Source organism: Aphidius gifuensis, linkage group LG4 (assembly GCF_014905175.1).
Source record: "Aphidius gifuensis isolate YNYX2018 linkage group LG4, ASM1490517v1, whole genome shotgun sequence".
In the NCBI taxonomy this organism is placed as follows: Eukaryota; Metazoa; Arthropoda; class Insecta; order Hymenoptera; family Braconidae; genus Aphidius; species Aphidius gifuensis.
The window spans coordinates 16926366-16949198 of NC_057791.1; the positions used below are offsets into that span (position 1 = coordinate 16926366).

At 24.8% G+C, this 22833-nt stretch overlaps 2 protein-coding genes across 2 annotated transcripts in view; both read right to left on the reverse strand.

Moving 5' to 3' along the window:
- Nucleotides 1-22833, reverse strand: part of LOC122855336 (protein timeless homolog) — an 84294-nt gene that overhangs the window by 816 nt on the left and 60645 nt on the right. The window contains exons 13-21 of the mRNA XM_044156625.1: nt 6315-6383; nt 6156-6252; nt 5892-6090; nt 5536-5773; nt 5292-5392; nt 4129-4219; nt 1628-1762; nt 413-625; nt 53-343 (exon numbers count right to left, since the gene is read on the reverse strand). Of these exons, the coding sequence (XP_044012560.1) occupies nt 53-343; nt 413-625; nt 1628-1762; nt 4129-4219; nt 5292-5392; nt 5536-5773; nt 5892-6090; nt 6156-6252; nt 6315-6383 (1434 nt within the window). The remainder of the gene's footprint in view (nt 1-52; nt 344-412; nt 626-1627; nt 1763-4128; nt 4220-5291; nt 5393-5535; nt 5774-5891; nt 6091-6155; nt 6253-6314; nt 6384-22833) is intronic.
- On the reverse strand, nt 1910-2822 carry LOC122855339. The gene is made up of 4 exons (XM_044156629.1): nt 2689-2822; nt 2490-2620; nt 2214-2390; nt 1910-2127 (listed from the first exon to the last, which is right to left on the reverse strand). The coding sequence occupies exons 1-4, from the start codon at nt 2797-2799 to the stop codon at nt 1983-1985; spliced, it is 564 nt and encodes a 187-aa protein (XP_044012564.1). The 5' UTR covers nt 2800-2822; the 3' UTR covers nt 1910-1982.

Consider the following 22833-nt stretch of genomic DNA (forward strand, 5'->3'; position numbering starts at 1 on the left):
CTAGCTCTTGAATAATAATTAAATTGAATTATAGAATAAATAAAATACATACCTTCTTCAATGAAATTTCCAGCAAGTGAATTTGTAATAAGTTCACAACGTTTTCTTATTGTTGATGGTAACATAGTTGCTGGTATACGCCAATGAATTTCTTGTTCATTAGCTGGTGGTTCAATTCCAAATGCACGTAATAATTTACGAAAACTTGGTGTCTCCATTGCAAATGATGAATCATCAGTCAATGGTACCAATGATATACCATCATTACTTTCTTCATCTCTATCATCAAGTGCATCTTGAAGAGATTCTCTCAACCATTCAAGTACTTTATTCATTTCTTTTCCTATCGAAAAAAAAGTATTTATAAAATTAATTGATTGAAAAAATAAAAAACAAAAATCAACTCTCTTACCTTCTCTTATAACTTGTTTTATTAATACTGACAATTGTCCATCAGAATAAACAATAGCAGGTTGTTTATTATTTTTAAATGATTTTTTATTATTATTTTTAATTATTTTTAATGAATTGCTTTTTGATGCTGTATCAGAAGTTTCACTATCAGAGTTGTCACTGCTATCTGACCTTTCACTTGATGATTGAGTTTCCAATGAAGCTTTTTGTGCTTTTTAAATAAAAAATAAAATAGATATGTATTAATAGATAAAATAAAAATTATAAAAAAGTATTTTTATCATTATGATAAAAATAATTTAACAATATATTTTTTTTTACATTTCATAATAAAAATATAAATAAAAATTTAAAAACACTACAAAGGTTAATGGTTATATAAATGAAAAATGAAAAAATATTTTCAATTGATAATAGATTTAAATTAATAATAAATGACTAATGAAATTTTAATTAATCAATTAATTAAAATTTTATAGATAAATTTAATTTTATTATTAAATTGTAAAGCTTTTGACATTTGTTAAAAGTATTTTAATAATGTTTCTCTAATGATAATAAATTAGATTTAAAAAAAATTAGTCATATCTATAATAATGAAATTATGATGATGATGATAGTTGAAGGAAACACACACACAGACATTTTAGAAGTACGATAATAGGAATAGTATTTTCTCAGTTAAAGGGTAAAATATAATATACTGCGTCATGCTGCGTGACACAAAGTATGACACGGTGGATGTAGTTTAAGTGTCAGAGAGGATGAGACAGGGTGAGAAGAAAGGGGGTTTATAAATGGATGGCAATGTTTAGATGCACCACAAACCCCAGATATATATATGTCACATAACATGCATATATTATGTGAATATTTACTATGATTTTATGTCATTTGTAAATTAATTTCAAACTTATATTATTGAATTTATAATAAATATTATTTCAACGTTTGTTGTTATTATATTAATTATTTTAAAATAATAAAATCTTGCCAATTAAAAAATAACAATAGTAAAATTCGATTTCAAGCTTTTAACTTGCATCATTTATTTATTTTTTTTTTTTGTTGAATTAAAAAAATAAATAAATAGACAAGAAACTTTGTAAAACTAAAAGTATACGATACAATTGAAATTGGATAATGGATTGAACAAACGTTGAAAGTATTTATATATATATATGTTTTTTAAAAAAAAAAAATTAAAACTTACATCCATCGCTTTTCTTCTTTCTTTTTTTATGAAGTTCTTTTTTGTCTTTAGCCAATCCAAGTTCCAAAAGCTTTTCTTTTATTTTATTTTTTTTTCTTTTTATTGTCAAACCATTGCTTATAGATTCAACTACATCTATTTAAATAAAAATTAAAATATATTTAAACTTATAAATAGTTTTTTAAAAATTAATTTCAATTGATAATGTCTCGATCATATTGATCTTATTGTTTAATTAGGGTAATAAATAAATGACGATAGCAAGTCAAATATATATGCAATTGATTATTTATTAATATTATTTAATGCGAATTCGTATAAAGAGTAGAATTAATTATTTAAAACAGTAATAATCTTAGTATAATGAACAGCCATATCGTGATACACGTTTCAATGATGTTTTACTGATACCGTTAAGTTCTAAAGCATGATCAGCACGATCACAACTTTGTGCATCGAGTGTAGCATTTTTAGATAGAACCCAAGCATATTGCAACATACTATTGAAACGAAAAAAGTTATTAGTAATAATTACTTGGTAATATATACATAAATATAAAAAAAATAATTATGTTCAACTTAGTACCTTCCATCTTCGGCCATTTGAATCATTTCGAGAACATAAAAGTGAATATAATCAGTATCTAAAATAATTCCAACACTGTTTCTTTCAAGTGCAAGTGGTTGGAATTTTAAATCAAATTGTGATCGAGATCCTTGAATTGGATATGCAGAGAAATTGAATTTATTTGTACTTCCAGTTCTTGAAATTATAATTTTATGATTTTTTAAATTATTGGCTATATTTTATTTCAATGAAATTTTGTTTAATAAATTATAGATAGTCTTGTAATTAACTTACAGAATACTTATATATGAAACAGTTGCTGAAAAACCTCCTTCTTTATTTAAAACAACTTCAACGGTACTACATTTTTGACTTGGTTCATATCCATTTGGAATTGCTGACCATGTATACCAAGTTCCTACTAACTATATCATAAAAATATATAAATATTTTAGACTATAAAATAATTAATAAGATTTAATTGGTATATTACCTTTTCAAGATCACAAGTTGGCAATGATTTAACAAGAGGATAAGTTGGTACTACAATTTGTGATGAAATACCAGCAATAAGTGCCGATAAAATTACAATTAAAAACTTCATGATGATTTTACTTTCAATTTTTCTTTTGAATGTACTGAATTTGTAAGAAACTTTTTTCGATATTTATACGGTTTTTTTTGGAATTAATTATCATATTAAATTATGCTAATAATAATGACATGTTTAAAAAAATATTTAAACATATTGATGAATTTATAATTAGATTTTAAAATATATATTTCAAATGTAATGCTTAATCAACGATAAGCACAATTTGGTTTTTATTTCTACAAGTGTTTAGGTACACTTGACTTGTTGGCTTTAATTTTTTCTCAACGAGTTTAATGATTAACTAATTACTTATGAAGGCACGGCCACGCTTTTTATTTTATTTTACTAAATAATAATTCTCAACTCGGTAATTTTAGATCATTCAAATTTCTCATATCTGCAATTATGCAACCATTCAAATACAAGTCAAGTCAAGTGTACATAGACACTTGTAAAAATAAAAAAATCGATTGATTAAGCATTTGAAATATAAATTTTTAAAACAACGTCATTGAGTTCTAAATATAACTATGAAAATTGAAAATTATTTCTTTTAAATTTTGTACTTTTGAAAGAAAATAAGGGCTATGATAAATATTGATTTATGAAATTTTTTAATTGTAATTTTGTCGGTACTTTTTTACAATTTCAACTGGAAACATATCGTCTTGTTAAACCATTGCTAAATTAAGTAATTCAAAAAGTAATATAAATAAAATCTTATTGATTACTTTATAGTTTAATATTTTTATAATTTTATCCAGTCAAAAATGCTCCTTTACCAAAATTTCTTATTTCGATTGTTCGTTTACTACAACTTGCACTTCAATTGGAATTATTTTAGATACTGATTCAAATTTTTAAAAGATAGAAAACAATAAATTTACAACTATTATTCATATTGATATTAATATATTACCAAGTAATTATTAATAATAATTATTTTTACTCAAATAGTCTTTTAGAATTTGCTTGGATCGACCTTGAAATTCTCACTCGTGTTTATACTGCTTTAGTAAAAAATATTATTAATCCAGCTTTACTGAAATTTATATCGCAAGATGGATGTTCATTATACAATAATTATTGATATTAATAAATATTTATCTTGCAAAATAGAATGTAAAAACAATTTAAATAAAAAAATAATAAAATTGGATTTTATCAAGTACAATTGCCACGAAATTTTTCATTTATTGAGGTAATAATCTAAAAGTTATGAAATTTATCAAATTTAATCGAGTATGTACTTGTTCTTATTTTAGCAATTGAATTTTTTTTACGATTGAGTATTTAATATGAAAAAAAATAAATGGAAATTTACACTCAAATACTTACCGATATCATTTCTATGAATTTCCCACAATTCTGTGAGCTGGGTTATTTCCTCTTCTGACCATTCTTCTGGTAAATGAATTCTCGTTGATTTCTAAAATAATAAATTCAAATAAGTATTATTATAAAATAATTTACGCAATCTTATTTTGAATATTATTTTAACAGTTTAAAAAATTTTCAAGTAAGACACATGAAAGTTTTTTTTAAGGATAAAAAAGTTGTCTTTTTTTCACAAGCAAGTAAGATGGTTTTGAATGAGAAAAATAGTAAAAGTGTGCATGCTATTCTATAGCAAATAAAAAGTAATTTAAGCTGAAGAAAAAAAAAATATAAAATGAAAAATAAATTCCAGACAAAGAGAGAATATTGTCTTCTTGGAATTTTCAATTTCTCGAGGTCTCTCGAAATTTATTTATTTATTTTTTCAAAATTATATTTTTTTACTATGCAGATGAAGAATTTCTTCGTCTTTTTTTTCTTTACTTTGCTTATTTTATTCCTTTAAAGTTTACATGTATTTTTTTTATTTTTTATTATTATTTTCTTAACGATAAATCATTGATCTTTTGATGTTCTTTGAGGGTTGGTATTGTCGGAAGGTGGGTATGTTCAAGAAGCAACTGATACTGAAACCACAAATATGCATGCAAAGGGCATGTGTGGGTGTGTATGTGGAAATTTAATAACAAACTATAGATGTTAAAATAAAAGATGCAAAAAAAAAATGTTTAAAAATACCAATATAATCTAATCCCCCAGTAATAAAATATATAATTTTTTTAAAAATAATTTTACCAACAAACTGGATTATTTTTTTACATTTAAAAAATAGAAATTCATGCTTGTTTGGTAAAAGATTAAAGCTCTTTTCTACCGATTCAACAAAAAATAAATAAAAATTTAAAATTGCTTTTACAGAAAATATTTTTTTTTCTCTATATTTCTACGGCTATTCTTCAAGATATATATTTTTTTTTCTTTTTTATAATACCATTTTGCCCTTACGGATATTATTGTTCATTTCGATCTTTATCCAACGTTTATTTTTTGTAATAGCATAAAAAAAAAAAAATTATCAGAAACTATAAAGAAAGTTTTAATTGCTCTTAACAACTGTACAAGTCAATTATCCAAAAAAACTTGTAAATGATTCAAATAATTACCTTGGTATTTGTTATGAGATAAAGTTCTTTGAGTTTTTTAACAACACTACGACGAGTACGATCTTCTCTTATCATGTTTTCAAGTATCCAATCAACAACATCTAAAAAACAAAAAAAAACAAACCAAAGTTTAACTTGAAAAATATATTTTTTAATTAAATAAATTAATAATAATTAATGAAAAATAATTAAAGAATATAATTTAAAAAATAAAATAAATAAGATGAAAAAAAATTAAAGTTACCTTGAGAATGCTTATTAGTTTGATGTTCCATGAACAAAGTACGTAACTCATCTTCTTCAGTTTCCGTCCAGCCGGTGCGTTTAAGTTTTTTATTTTCAACTTGAATGTCATAGCCCTCAACCATCTCAACTGCCTGAGATGTATTCTTCCAGAAGAGTAATTCCATGTACGCTTTTTGGTTTTTTTCAGCTACTTCCGCAAACTGGCGTATTATAAAGACAGCAAACTTTTTCAACTCCTGTTATATTTCGACATTTTACCAAGTTGTATTCAACACGTACATGAAAAATTTTTAAAAATTAAAATATAAATAATAGTACTAAGTTTTTTTTTATAATAATTATTTTTAATATTACTTTGTGTTCTGGTTTTTTCGATTCAAAAATACGTTGAAATGAACGAAATATTGTTGCTTGAAATATCATTGATGGCATTTTACAATCCCATGCAATTCTGTGTAACATTTTAACAATAATATGATTAAGTTCAGCTGAATTATTATCAAAATTACTCAGAAGAATTGCCATTCCTTTGACGATTTTAACATTGACAAATCTGTAAACAAAAAACACAATATATTCAAAATAAAATAATGAAATTCAAATAAAATATGGTAATACCTTCGTAGAAATTCATCATAGTTAAATTCTGTTTCATGATATTGTGGTTCATCATCATTTTCTTCATCTTCTTCATCATCACCATCATCTCTTTCATCTAAAATGAAAAAAAATTCAAATAAAATTAAGAAAATAATAATTAAATAAAAATAAACTGACCATTTTCATTGTTCAAAAAGGTCTCGACATTTTCCTCTTCCGTTTTGTCAGCTTCAACTTCCTCAACAACTGAAACAAAAATACATACAATCATTAAATTTCATAGAGAAAATAATTAAAGCTTTGATAATAATTTACAAGTTTGTTAAGTTATATAAAATTTTCATAAGCGGATATTACACTAAAAGTCTGACCATTTGGTCAAATATATGTTGTAGTATAAGTATATAGTTTTGCTTAGTCGACAGTAACCAACATGAAAGTTGACACATTGTAGTTTATAAAAGTACCAATGAACAATTTTACTTTGTTGTGATGTTATTTTGAAATGTACGATCAGTAAAATAACACTGACAAACAAAATATAACTTTTGTATAGATGTTATTTGTCAGTAAGTGTGTATGTGTACTATAAAATTTGAGAGAGAGATAGTTTTGTTAAAGTACAGAAGGAATGAAAAACCACTAGCTGATGCATCTGCCAACATTCAGTAATGAATAGCCTTGTATTCGTTGTTAAAGCCGGCGTCGCGATTCACTGTTTGTGTTTCTACAGAAGAAAAAAATATTCAAATGAAAAAAAAAGGGAAAAAAAAAATATAAAACATAGACAATGAAGTGATTTATATATAAAAGCAGACGACAGCTACTGACACAAACGTACATCAACAAAAGTTTGATTATCATTTAGCTATATATACATCAACATTCGTTAAATTGCTAATAGATTGACCCTCGAACGCAATTTTCAAGTGCTATCCAATCAACAATATTATATTCTACTTGTTATTTTATTTAATTGAATTTTTTTGGATTGTTTTTACCTTTTTATTACTCATATAAATAAATAAATAAATAAATAAACCAAAATATCAATATTCAAATAAACGAGAATGCGCTTTAAATTTAATTTTAAATGAATTTATTAGTTTTATTCTTCTTTTTAAATCAGTTTTTATGTATTGATTTATTTTATATTTAGTTAATGATTGACTAAAGCCATATTTCTACTTGATATTATTTTTTCTATTTCCATACACGAGAATAAGCTCACGCTTCTAGCTCGTGATTGCATATATACCTGTGTATTTTTATTGTAAACATTTTATTCATCATAATTATAATTTTAATCAATCACTTTTTTTATTTTTCATAACTCATTGAATACCTCTTTGCCCATTCTATTATCCTGATACAAATTTTTTTTTTTTTTTATTCAAAAAGTATCAGGCGATATAAAATCAAGGAGGTAAATTTTCAAAAATATCGAATACCTCTTCAGTCATTCTATGTTCCTAATACAATTGAATTTTTTTTTTTCAAAGTATCAGGCAAATATATAATCGAGGAAGTAAATTTCAAAAAATGTCGAATACCTCTTCGGTCATTCTATGTTCCTGATACAAAAAAAAATTATTTTTTTTTCAAAAAGTATCAGGCGATATAATATCAAGGAGGTAAATTTTCAAAAATATCAAATACCTCTTCGCTCATTCTATGTTCCTGATACTCGAAAATTTTTTTTTTCCATCAAATTTCAAAAAATTTTTCGAGTATCAGGAACATAGAATAAGCAAAGAGGTATTTGATATTTTTGAAAATACCTCCTCACTCATTCTATGTTCCTGATACTCGAAAAATTTTTTGGATGGAAAAAAAAATTTTTGAGTATCAGGAACATAGAATGAGCGAAGAGGTATTGGATATTTTTTCAAATTTTTTCGAACAAGTGGCGCCATCTATTGATTTTTTAAGAACTATAGGGTAAAAACATTTAAATATCATAGATAGAAGAGGGCTGTTTTATCAGGAGTATAGAACAGGGAAAGAGGTATATTTTGAGTTAACGAGTTCAGCGCCAACTATTATTTTTTTTAGGAACTATAGGGTAAACACATTTAAATATCATAGATAGAAGAAGGCTGTTTTATCAGGGTTATAGAACAGGAAAAGAGGTATTTTTTGAGTCCACGAGTTCAGCACCATCTATAATTTTTCTTAGGAACTATAGGGTAAACACATTTAAATATCATAGATAGAAGAGGGCTGTTTTATCAGGGTTATAGAATAGGAAAAGAGGTATTTTTTGACTCAACAAATTCAGCGCCATCTATTATTTTTCTGAGGAACTATAGGGTAAACACAGTTAAATATCATAGATAGAAGAGAGTCGTTCATCCGGGTTATAAAACAGGCAAAGAGGTATTATTCAAGTCAACAAGTTCAGCGCCATCTATGATTTTTTTAGGAACTATAAGGGTAAAACATTTAAATTTAATAGAAAAAAATAAATTGTTTTATCAGGGTTATAGAACAGAAAAAGAGGTATTTTTTGAGTTAACAAGTTCAGCGCCATCTATTGTTTTTTATGTTTTACCTTCATTGTTTTGAAAAAAAACAATAGATAGCGCTAAACTTGTTAACTCAAAAAATACCTCTTCGCCTGTTTTATACTCCTGATAAAACAGCCTTCTTCTATCTTTGATATTTAAATGTGTTCACTCTATAGTTCCAAAGAAATATAATAGATGGCGCTGAACTTGTTAACTCAAAAAATACCTCTTTTCCTATTCTATAACCCTGATAAAACAGCCCTTTTTTATCTATAATATTTTAATGTTTTTACCTTATAGTTCCAAGAAAATACAATAGATGGCGCTTCGTAGTGTGACATACAAAATACCTCTTTACCTGTTCTATAATTCTGATACAACACTTTATTTTTTTCTATTAAATTTAAATGTTTTACCGGTATAGTTCTCAAGAAAAACAATAGATGGCGCTCAACTTGTTAACTCAAAAAATACCTCTTCGCTTGTTCTATAACCCTGATAAAACAGCCCTTTTCTATCTATGATATTTCAATATTTTTACCCTGTAGTTCCAAAGAAAAATAATAGATGGCCCTTTTTTTACTGTCACTCTTTTTTTTAAAAAGTATCAGGCAAATATAAAATCGAGGAAGTAAATTTCTCAAAATGCCGAATACCTCTTAAGTCATTCTATGTTCCTGATACAATTCGAATTTTTTTTTTTTTCATTTTTCTAAAGTATTAGGTAAATATAAAATCGAGGAGGTAAGTTTTCAAAAATTCCGAATACCTCTCTAGTCATTTTATGTTCCTGATACAAATTGAAATTTTTTTTTTAAAAAGTATTAGGCAAATATAAAATCGAGGAGGTAAGTTTTTTAAAATTCCGAAAACCTCTTCGGTCATTCTATGTTCCTGATACAAATTGAAATTTTTTTTTCAAAGTATCAGGCATATATAAAATCGAGGAGGTAATTTTTCAAAAATTCCGAATACCTCTTTAATTATTCTATGTTCCTGATACAAATCTTTAAAATTTTTTTCTAAAAATATTAGGCTAACAGAAATCCGAAGAAGTAATTTTTAAAGATTTTACTTATTATTTATCAGGAATGTAGAATACTAAAAGAGGTATTATTGAATTTTTCAAATACTAACTTAACATTAAAATAAGTTATTACTATTTAAATAAAAGAGCGACTCTGCGCCTCCGGTGCTAATTATATATATTCTTGTGTATCCTTAATACACCATTTTATTTATTATAATTATAATTTATATCAATCACTTTTCTTATTCTCCATTTTCATAACCCAAATAAATGAATTGCCGAAAATAAATAAACGTAACAACTACACAACAACATGTAGTAGCGTGTCAATGTGAGAGAGAAAACAAAGTAAAAATCTAAAGTTATTTAATATTATAAAATAAATATTTAATATAATATTTATTTACATGAGATAACATTTGATAATTATAAAGATATATTAATTTTATTTCAAGAATTTATCATGAAAGTTTTCACTTGATATTATTAAATTAGACTGAATGTACTGGAAATATCAAGATTTTCAGTTTAAAGAGGCCAGATAAATGAGGCAATAGAAAATGATTGATATAATAATAACAGTAACAAGACTAAGTATAAGATAGTTAATATTGAAATTCTGATAAAATAATATCAACATTCAACATTGTGTAGAAGCAATATATTAACCATTTGTAATAACCGTCGAGTGATCATAATCTGTGGATAGTTACATTTCATCGAAACAGCAACTTGGGAGTTTCTGATGATGATTATAGTAACAATATAGCAACTAAGCTAATATATATGATGTACAAGCTTTAGACTAAATTCTGAATCATGTCTAAGGTTACTCATATTAACAATATTAACAAAATTTATATATACGTATATATATTTAACAATATTACACGTACATTGCAAGTAGTTAATTAGCTATACTGTCTATAACAATTTATATCAAAGTATTTACAGTCATGTCAAATAATATTCTAACATTGAAAATATAAACAAAGTACATAACAAACATAATACTATTAATGAGCTATATAAAAAATAATTAATAATAAAATTTAAAAAATAAAATAAATAAATAAATGAAAAATATCAAAGCTAGTAAAATTATTAAAATATATTTTCATGTTTTTTTTTAACACAAGTCTTGTGAATAATAAAAAAAAATTAAATAGATTTTTAATATGAATTTTTTATCATTACTATTTTATCTATTAACATCAAAGAAAATTTTAAAAAATATAATAAGGTAAATAAATTTAAATAAATAGAATTTTTTTAAATAGCAAAGATAAATTTAGTAAAATATTTGAATTTCAGTTTAGTCAGTCTGATGAGAAGCTCAAGTTCTTGTTTTCTCGATTACCACATTGTCTCAATATATAACTATATAGTTGTGTTGAAGCAAGATGATACATGGCACCTTTTTCAACAGTATTATTAACGTAATAAGGGTTATGCGTTGAGTATATTGTGAAATCTACAACATTGTCTTACACTTTGGAGAATATAACTTGGATCCTTATCGTATACCTATGCTTGTATCGAGCCAGGTAGTAAGTTGGCTAATATTCTGAGACTTTATGAAGCTTATATCTCGGTAAATACATATACAAATATATATATCCTACATGGTATATTGTGGTTTGTTGCCCAACCGACCAAAGTCAGCTGTAACCTTAAATATCCAGCTAATTTCCAAATATATTATTCAAACTATAATTATTATTTCAACACCGGAAAATCATACATTATTCGAATAAATAATTAGTTAAACTAATAACTAATATTATTTTAAAAAAATAATAAACTTTTAGTAAATAAAAATAAATATTAAAAAATATAAAGCCAATTGAAAAAAATAAATAAAAATTGGTCAATATTTCATATTTTCTTTTTCACATAAGGTGACTTACTCGAGGGTTATTCAAGCACACTCATAAACCATATTGTCTCCAAAAAAATACTTTTTTTTTTATTTATTTTTATCAACATACATTATGATGGTAAAGTTATATTTCTATTGAGCATCACCCTTAAATATTTTAAGCGATAAAAAAAAAAAATAGGTAGATGGTTTTCAGAGAGTATAGCGAGAAAACTTCGTTTATCGGTTGGTCATAAATTATTCGTGAACGAAGCGTCGAAACAATTTTCAGAGAGTTTGGGCATAGATGAAATAGTGGTTGTGCTATATGAGTGTGTGTGGTGATGGCAAGAAAACAAGTAAAAGGGTAAAAAAAAAAAAGAGAAAACATGAATTTTCACCACTTTTTTTTTATGAGCTTTTCTAGTCTCGAAAGCTTTTGTATATATATACACGTTGTGTATACTGGTTGTTTAGTTTCCCGCGAAAAATCGTTTTTTACTTTTACTGTAAATATAGTTTAAAAAAATAAATACTAATAAAAATAAAAATAAAAAAATTAAGACAAAAAAAAGATAGTGTTTATCGTGGTTAGATGAAATCTTAAATTTTTAGAATGTAGAGCTTTTAGCTATATATGTGGCTAGCCTTTTTATTTTTTTTTTTTCAATGGTTTTACTAGTGCCCTGAAAATTGAGTATTCAAGAAACGTCATAGTCCGGCACACTGCTATTAAGGTAGTAACTACTTATTCAAACTGGATCGCTTGGAGGCCACCATCATGAGCTTTTTATTTTTTTTTACTTTAAGGGGTTGTTGACAACGCAAGCACGTCCATAGCAGAGCCTCCAACTCAAGCTTTCTTTGTCTCTTTTACCTCACCCTTATTTTCCAACCCTGCTATTTCTTTTTCTTTTATTTTTTTATAGTCGATATTTTTTTATTTTGTTCTTTCAACGAATCCAAAAGCTCTTTTCCACCTCTATGTCGTTTGTTTCATCTGTAACGACACCACACTGGCCGACTGTACCGTGTGTTACTTAAGAATTTATCCGATTTTTTTTCTCGTTTTTTTTATTTTTTATTTTTATTTATTTATTTTTTCATACGACTACTGCTACTTTGCCTCTTGTCTTGCTTTTACCCCCAAAAAGATGAAAGTCTTGAAAAGTTTGTTGAGCGTTTGGTTCATTTTACCTCCCTTCTATCACCACTTTGTCCTTGGTTACAAGGAGAAAATAATAAAGCTCATGCTGAAGAAAGAAAGAAAAACTTTGAAAGCTATTGGGCCACATCCGGTTGAGGGGGTAAAAAAGAATGTATTTTTTTATTTATATTTATTTTTCTTTTTTCTCAATTCAGATTTAATGTCAGACACAGAATTGAGTATACACCAAAGAATATATTTGAGAGGGTGATTTATATTATTTTTATTATTTGCTCTACTGAATTCTGTAAAATTTTATTTTTTTTTTTTCTTTATTTTACGCTTTTGTAAATTAAATTAACAAACTACATAATGAAAAAATAATAATGATAGACTATTTATAACGGTTTATGATGGAAGTAAAGCATTTTTTCAATTTATATCGTTTATAATTTTTTTTTATTTTTTATTATTTAACGAGAAATACGATTCACTAAGAGGATTTACTCAGAATTTATCTTTGATCCTCTCAGGTTGGATAAACTTTACTTGGATTTAAGATTTTTTTTTTTTTTTACTTTTTCTAATTACAATTATTTTTTATATGAATATTATCTACTGTACGGTTAATTTTATGTTTTTAATATAAATTGAAAATAAAAGTTTATTAATGAAAAAAAAAAATGAGAAAAAAATGTTTAATAGTTAGATGAAAGTCGATAGTATATTACAGTATAGAAACTTTATACGGTATTGTAATTTATTTTGTAATTTTAGTCTATGTTATTACGATATATATCGTAAATGCATCAAATTCATGGGTAATTGATATATGTAAGTTGAAAGTTTTTATCGAATAAATAGTATGCAATGAAAGTTTATTATAGTTTTTAATTATATATTTTTGTGTTTGTGTGTGATGGTTAAACGAGGGTAAATATATATACTAAATGAACATGTAAAAGTCCTTTAAAGAGAATCAACTCGTGCAGCACTAAGGTGGTCCTTACAACAAAATTAAACGACCCTTCTTTTATATATAAATTACCAAGTCTCTAATTATCTAAGAATTACTATTTTAAAAATTTTTTTTAAAACACATTAAACTATACAAACATTTTGTGTTTGTATTAAAAATAAATAATAAAAACTCTTTAACTATTAAATAAATAAATGAAAAAAAAATAAAAACACTTTACCAATTTTTTAAAAAAGCACTTTTTATATAATCACACTGAATGCCTAAATAAAAGCTTCATTGAAAAATTTATGAAAAGCTCAATATCGATTATGTCGAGTAACAAGCACAAAATAATTGGTAATAAAAAAAATAAATAAATAAAAAGTTTTTATAGGTGATGAAAGAGCGTGAAATTAAAAAAAAAATATATATATATATGTGTATATTTTTGATTGTTAAAAAAAGAAAAAAGAGTTTATCCCCTTGAACTTTTCCATCCCCCGGATAATTATGTCGAGTGAAAAGGCATTTCTCTGAGTGTATTTCATCAAGTTAATTGCTAGAGGGGTCTGTCTGTGATGTTTGTAAAAAAGTTATAATAATAATAATGATAATAATATAAAAAAAATTACGTGAGTATCGATTAGCTTGGATTACAGTGCACAAAATTATTTTTTTAAAACTGATAAATGGAAAAGCTTTGAGGGAACCTTAATGATATCACCAGTGACTATTAATTATTCATAGAAAATTTGATATTAATCAGTATGAGTTTTCTATTTGAATTATAATTTTATATATAATATTACAAAAGTTCTTGATGCTTGTCAATTATATAAAATTACATAATATGTTGATTAAAATTTTAATAATTATTATTTCAGGTAGTTATTTGCTTAATTGTTATAATGATAAAGGTTAATTGATATTGAATTTATAAATTAATGTAAAAGAAGTTTATTTCGATGGTAAAAAAAAACAAAATCGATAAAAATAAATTTAAATTTTTTTATCAATTTATTTTATGTAATTCAATCGAATAAGTTTGATTACTTTAACATCGAGAATATTTTTCATAAAGCTACGTATTTTTTTTCTTTGGTTTAGTCATTCTCATCAGTTATTGATGGTTATTCCAGTTGAGAGAAAAAACAAATTACGAAAGAATATATAAGGGATAAAAAAAAAAAAAAAGTATATTCAAGAAGATCATTTATGCAAGCTTGATTACCAACCAAAAATGTGTATTTATCCATCGATCAAACTCTTCTAGAATTTTTGTGTGATTCGAATGACAAAAAATACAAAAAAAAAAAATGATGAAAAAGGGAAAAAAAATATGTAGGGTCAAAATTGGAAACTAGGGGAGTGACCCATTCTGAGTCAGACAAAAAAAAGAATAAAAAGAAAAAGTATCTTCGATCTTTGTGCTATCCACAAGATATGTTACATCTTTTTTTGATAGCATTTAAAGATTGTGTCTTGCACGTGACAATCGTGAAATTTTATCACGACTATTATAAGCTATATCTTAAATTGATGAGAGTGCTTGTACTTCAATTTTGATTTTTTTCTCTTTATCGATAGAAAAAAAATAAAAATGAAAAATAGAGTCAAGTGGTTTTAAAAAAAGTTTATAAAAATATTTATCCTCATGATATGTGAAGTTACTATTATTAGTTCAAATAAATCACTCATACTGCAATTGTCATTATAATTTATTTAATTTTTTTTTAAACTGACAGTTCTATGTGATTAATAAAAATATAAATGACAAGTTAATTGAAAAACCATTAGTTGAGTTATTAAATTATTAATAAAATTTTCAAAAAAACTAATAATAACAATTTTTTTATTAATTATTTATTAATTTTAAAAATAAATTGTGCAAGTGAATTTTTTTATTATGATGTCTATTAGTTCATAGCACGTTTCAATGTGTACATAATTTTATTTTCACAAAATGACGAAGACAGAATTTTGAGTTGGCATGAATGTGGACAGAATATTATATAAATTTTATTTTACTACAAAAATAAGTTAGTAAATAAATAAAAATAAATACAAGCTTAAATATACTTGTGTTTTATATACTTTTTTTTTTTTCTATTCTTGATAATACAGTAGAATTTGCGTCAAAACAATGACAAAATTATCATCGGTTGGCAATTTTCCAAGACACTCAAAAATATAAGTTGAGAGTGTCGAACAGGGAAATTGCTTTTGTTGGAAAAAATAAATTGTTGTCTTAGAAAATAAAAATAAAAATGTAATAAAAATTCTCTTTAAATTTTTTTTATTTTCTCAATGCCACAATAAATATAAAAAAAACCAACTAAATATATAAATTTTTCAATTTTTTTTTATCATTATAAATTAAAACAAATTAAAACATAAAAATAATAAAACTAAATGAATAAATAAATAAATTAAAAAATACTTTTTAAATGAGTTTATTGTGCAATACCGTTTTTTGTTCTCTAAAGTATCTACGTGTACATAAAATAATAAAAATAAAAAAAAAAGATAATAGCCAAGTACACTGATATCCCCAGAGGTAGCATTGTTAGTAAATCCACTTTTCATAGTTGCTTGCTACCCTTCTACACAAAACTAGATAACCAGTGATTTAGTAATAGATAAACTATAAAGTCAAGGGACAAAAAAAAAAGAAAAAAATAATAAAAATAAGATAATAATACATATGAACCCTCAAACAATATCCCTATTTTGTATATAAATATATACACACAAAAATATTCATTGTCATGAGATGAAAGCAGGCAACTTTGTACTTGTGCTTATAAATATTTTACGACAAGGGCATACAATTAAAGAAGATTGTTGGGCGGTCAGCCAAATTACGATATCAATGGTAATAGCCCATGGGGATGTCTCACTGTAATTGCCACTTGTTATTTTAATTTTTTTCGATTGTTTCATTGTACAACATGACTAACAAAATAACATCCATATTATAAAAAAAAATTACAACATATAAATAAATAATATTAATCAAAAATTAGATTGAAAATAAACATGAATTAATTAAAATAATAAATATTTTAATAAATTAATTTCAATGATAATAATTAAATACAAACAGTTGTTAAAATTTAATTTTCTTTTTTATAATTTGATTGTAAAATATTAAACAATGAATAAACAATCAAGTTATTTAATTAACTTTAAATACACATAAAAAAAATAATAATAAATTAAAGTTAAAAATAATAAAGCTTGTAATAAATGATATTATTATTTTTAAATTATATTTAAAGTTGATAACTAGTTTAATTTTTGAATTAATATACTGAGCTTTATATGAGCAATAGTAATGAGCTGAAATTTACAAGAGATAATTGCTACAGTAGGTCATCAAGTGCCAACTACCGGTCAATTACTTTTCCACCAAAGCCAATGTATATACGTGGTTGTATTTGTACAGCATGTTACACTACTTGAAATACAACAACGACCATACAACTGGAATTGCAAGTTGGAACCTTGGATTATGCTGGACATGCTTTTCACTACACTTGGTTTGTTATGTAATCGAGTATTTATAAAATTATTTGTCTCTCTTTCTCTCTGTGTTTTTGTCTCTTTAACTATCTTGGTTTTTGTCTTTATCTCTCTTATTGTATCTGGCGACTAACTTTATTATTTTCTCAGCTTGTCGTTTATCCTCATCGACCAACATAGTGAATCTTGAATGTGTTTGTCATTCAGCATATTACCATGATTATGTTTTTTTATACTTTATAATACTAACTAAACCGTTGCAGATGTTGCAACATACACAAAATCTTCTATTTTGTCTTTCTTCCTTTCTATATTGCTACTATTATTTTACCATAGAAAATCCCTTTCGTGTATTAAATTATTGAAGATATGCAGGTGCATTAAATCCATACCAACAAAACAACAACAACAACAAGGGATACCTACTTTTAGATAAGCTTCGTGTATTTTATTTAGACTACAAATGATTGTGTTAAAAATAAAATTAATTATTCTTGAAAAGAAAAAAATTATTTATTAAATTTTAAAAAAATATCAAGTGAAAAATATATTATATAAAAATTAATACAGAGTATGATGATGGTATTTTAAAATTAATTATATATTTTCCTCTTGAATGAAAGTAAATGACGTTAATAATTAATAACTTTTTTATTTTTTTTTTAATGTCATCCCTGTTATCAGAAAAAAATTGTTTTTTTCTTTTTCAAGTGTTTTTTTTTTATGTTTAGTCATTCTGTTCATGCTGGAGTTTATCATGATAAATAAAAAAAAAATAATAATTTTTTTTTGTTTATTTTGAGGGTGTTATAATATTAAAATAATTATTATTTTATATTGTTTGTTTATTTATTTTTTGGAGAGATGAAAGTATGATAATAAGCACGAAGAAGGAAAATGGAAATTGAATTTCCATTCATGTACCTTCAATCGATATGGCACCATTAAATTTTTATTTTCTGAAGATCGATCTCAAAAGGAAATGGAAAATAAGGATAGACAGACAGTTGAATGTCAGTATTATTATTATTTTTTTTTTTTTCAATATTGGAGTATTCTATATTTACTTTGAGGCATGAAATCTTGAGTTTTATTTTTCTCTATCTAGTGATGAAAGAGTCAGTAAAAGAGTTGACCTACTAGCATCAATCCAAAAAATTCATAAAATAGATTAGAAAAAAAAATAATAATAAAACAGACTATTTGAATACATTTGAATATCAATGGAAAAAAATAGAGTATTTAAACTTCTGTAAACAAAAAAGTACAATGCCTTAAAAAAGCAATTTAAAAATATATAAAATTCAAATAAAAGAGCCTATTTTTAGGAAAATCTTTATTCAAAACTTGTTTAATAAAATTTGAAGAATAAAAAAATTATAAAATAAACAAAATCAATTTTAAATTGATGTCATTGAAAAATAATCCAAAATTTTATTGAATAATTTTAGTTTTTATTATTAAAATCTAACTTGTAAAAAAATAATATAAAAATTCTTATCAGTATAAAGTGCGGAGAGAAAAAACAAGAAGTTATGATCAACAAATCTTTCGGAAGTGTATAAAGTATATTTTGAACTATCTAATATGTTTTATTTTTTTACTTTTTTATTCCACCTTATATTCTCATTGTTTGTTCCCAATGGTATCCTCGAGATGTTTCACAGAGCGCTTGAAAAGTTTGTTGTAGTTTTTATGTTGTGACTTTGTCCCGTACTACTATACCACATACAAACAGTACAAAGTCGAGTGTATATATATCATAGCTATGCTACATCTTGCACTGTGCGTTAACTTATATATTTCAAGTACGAGATTTCATAAGGGCAAAACTTTCAATGCACGTAATACACAACAACAAAATCCACAAACAAAAAAAAAATCTTCAATTTTATTTTATTTTTCTTGTGCGTATATAGAAATTTTTCCTTTTTTTTATTTATTTATATTTTTATAACTTGTAAATAGAGTTATTGTCGCGTGTTTCAACAATAATATTTTTATTGGTCTCTCGAGATTTTTTTTTCTGTTTTTGTTCAAACTCTCCATCTCACATCTTACCACTACTTTTTTAAGTTTTATTTTGTTTTTTTTTATTTTATTCTGGTATACATATAAAGAGATTTCATATCCGCTTTTCCAAGATATTCTTGTTTGTGTCATTTCTACGGTAAACTGGGACCTTTTATTCATTTTTATTTTTATACTTTTATCTTTTTTATAAAAATAAAAATATAAATAATACAATGAAATAATAAAAAGGGCAAAGTGTATTCAAATTCACTACATACAGGTAGATATGATAAAAAAAAATTCAAAAAAAAAAAAAAATAATACAGAATGCATATATTTCCCTGAGGAAAAAATATGCAAATTTTCATTTTTCAAAAAAATCGACGCTTTTATATATATCTTCAAAAAATTTTATCTGCATTTTAAACTAAAAAAAGAAAAAAAAAAAAGAATCATAATAAATAAATACTTCTAAAAATTTTCAAGTAACAACAAAATTTTTTGCCAATAAAAAAAAAAAAAAAAAAAACTAACATCTGTAAAATTTTTTTTATACATCTATAAAAATTGTACATTAAAATATTTCCATTTTTTTTTTTTTTTTTAATACTTTATGTTACATTATAAACGCGTAAAACAGACAAAACTCGAAGGGGATAAAAAAAAATAAAGAAGAAATATTTTAAAGTCAGTCGAGAAGAGAAATGTTAAAACGTGCGGTTGAAAAGATCAATGAGCCAGATGTGGATAATTTTCTCGAAGCATTTTGAAGATTATGGAGATAAAAATAAAGTGAAGATGTACGTGCAATTTTCTATTTTACAATAATAATAATACCAAAGCTAAAAATTAACAGAAAATCAATAAAAAAAAAAGACATATTAAAATAGAAAGTCAATATAAAAGTTAGAATAAAAATATTTTATCAAAATGACTATATGTATATATTGCTAAATATGATAAAAGTCTATTATTAACATTCATCATTGAAATAGAAATTTTCATGGAATTGCTGGGACACTGTGATTATACCGACTCTGTTGAAGTAGTCAAGCCACATATTCAGTCAGCCAAGAGGAGTCTGATACCTTCCGTTGCACGCGCGGACAATGTATTTCATTTCACTGAACACGAATGATAATTTGCTTACATTCCACTGTATACGAGATTCCTCTCTCTCATATCCATACATTTAAATATATTTTTATTATATTATTTACACTTGACCAAAAACTATCTAATTGATATAAACAGTAACAACCAAAAAATAAAAATTTTAATGAGTTTTAAAATTATTTCTAAGTAGAAAAATCAATTTAAAAAAATCTATCCCTATGATGGATTAAGAATAGACAGATAATACAACAAAATAGCAAATAAAAATCAACATTTGAGGGCTAAAAATGTAAATTGAGTTGTACTTAAATTTGAAGAATGGATTTAAAAGCTTACTTGAGATTATTTAAGACCAAAGAGAAAGGGAGAGAAATAAAAAAGTGAGTGAACAAGAAAAAAGGTTAAAAGAAGGGTAAAAGTGTACTGATGGATCGACCAATTTGGAATTCTATCGTGGATCAACTGGCCGTTTGTCAGACCCTTGGTACCATAACCCCAGTATTGGTTGAAAAAAAAATAGTAAGGCAATAGCTGTTTGAATGGTACAAGTATGAGGGTTAAAAGAAATAAAGTTTTAGCCAAAGAGTGTGTAATCTGATGGATTTAAAAAACCTCTCACTTTTTAGTACATATATATATTCACGTCAATCGATCTGTACCAATACGTCAAATTAAATAATAAAAAAAAATGTAAAAAGAAAAAAATAAATGATAAATGTGTGATGTGTAATTATTCAAATAATATATTATCATAGATGATGAAAATATATCAACTAAATGTTGGAGATAAGTGAAAGATTTTAATGGTCAAAATGTGTCAACATATATATATATCTGGAAAATACTTTGATGACTAAAATGTGGTGCAATTACGATAGTAGATGAGGAAATGGAGGAGATATATGATAAAAGGTTTGTCATTACGTTGAAGTTAGTTAAAGAGGATACTCTTTGATAGGAATATTTCACAAATGAATAAAGTAAAATATAGTGAATGATAGATCTTGATAGTGGTTGTCTGTTTGCTTCTTCATACGACTGGAAGAACATCAGATAACCCTTGGTACATATACTATTGAAACTTTAGTCACTTTTCATCTTCATAATGTGGAAAGTCTGCGTATATCATATAGATATTGTGTCATTATGTATAAATTCAACAACGAAAATGATAAAGCCAAAGAGAAAATTCCCTTGTGGTGTTCACTTTTGGGTAAGGCTTTTGTGCCACTTGAATTGACTTAGTCCTAACTCATCTCAGTCTTTTTCACTTGTTCTTTATCTTTGACTCACTCTGGATTTTTTTTTATATAGTACTTTTTTTATTTTTCATAAGAATTCTCAAGACTTTGGATAGATATGAGAAAATAAAAATGAAATGAGGGTTGGTTCATTTTTAGTAAACTCGTTACAAGCTGTGATGTGCGATTATTGAGAGAAGAGTTTCAAGCACTAAGTTGACAATTTTGTTTTTTTTTTTATACGCGTTTTCAATGTAGATGTAGACGGACAAGAGTGATAGAAAAAGAGAAAAAATGCTTTCAGGTGAAATGGAGTATATTCTTGGATATTGTTAAAAGTTTTTCATCCACAATTTCTGGGTGTTTAGTGTGTCTGGCTGATATTGCTCTTTGCATGAAATAAACTTGACTGTATATATTTTCAACGGATTTTTTAAATATAATTTTTTTATTTTATGCATTTAGGAGAACTATAATTTTTTATTTATATATTAATATTCTTTTTTTATTTTGAGCTGTAATTTTTTAAATGTATGTAAAATATAATTGACAAAAAATATGAAATATATATTTAATGTTATAATAAGAAAATAAAATACAAAAATAAATTCAAGTATTGTGTTATTAAAAATTCCAAGCAAATAATAAAAATTATCAGTTTGAAATTATTATTTATTTTCAGAAACGATACATCGTTTTACATACAATTATAAGTTTTATATATTTTATTAATCATAATGAAGATTGGAAACAAAAAAAAAACGTTTTTTTTTTAACCTCATGCTTTATACTACATGCTTTACATCGGTATTTGTAAGATTTTTTATACATTTAGTGCCTTTGATGTACGTATTTTAAATATCATCACTATCACTGATAATAATTTTCGTTTTTTTTTTTTTATTTAAATATTTTCGTTTAGATAGTCTGTTATTTTTATAATAAAATTTCGAAAATGATTAATAACAATGCAACGCTGATAGTGTGAATGAGAAGATATTGAAAAAAAAAAAAACATTTATCAGTAAAATTATCAGTCTAGGCATACATATTTTATTTAAAATAGAAAAAAAATTTTTTTTAGCCTCATGCTTTATACTACATGCTTTACATCGATATTTGTAAGATTTTTCATACAGTCAGTGCCATTATTTTTTATATCAATCAATGTATTATTGATTTTCAATTCGAAATTAAAAATATATTTTTTTTGTGCTTCTGATAATTGTGTTTCACTTGTGTTTGGCATTGAAAGCAGTGCTAATGTTGCATTACGGTACACGTCTTCAGTA

What these genes read in the sequence shown, in the direction of transcription:
- LOC122855339 (XM_044156629.1), bottom strand. Translation starts at nt 2,799, where the DNA reads ATGAAGTTTTTAATTGTAATTTTATCGGCACTTATTGCTGGTATTTCA. An exon ending in GTTTCATATATAAGTATTCT is followed by an intron (nt 2,391 to 2,489) that starts GTAAGTTAATTA and finishes TATAATTTCAAG; the next exon opens with AACTGGAAGTACAAATAAAT. An exon ending in CAAATGGCCGAAGATGGAAG is followed by an intron (nt 2,128 to 2,213) that starts GTACTAAGTTGA and finishes TCGTTTCAATAG; the next exon opens with TATGTTGCAATATGCTTGGG.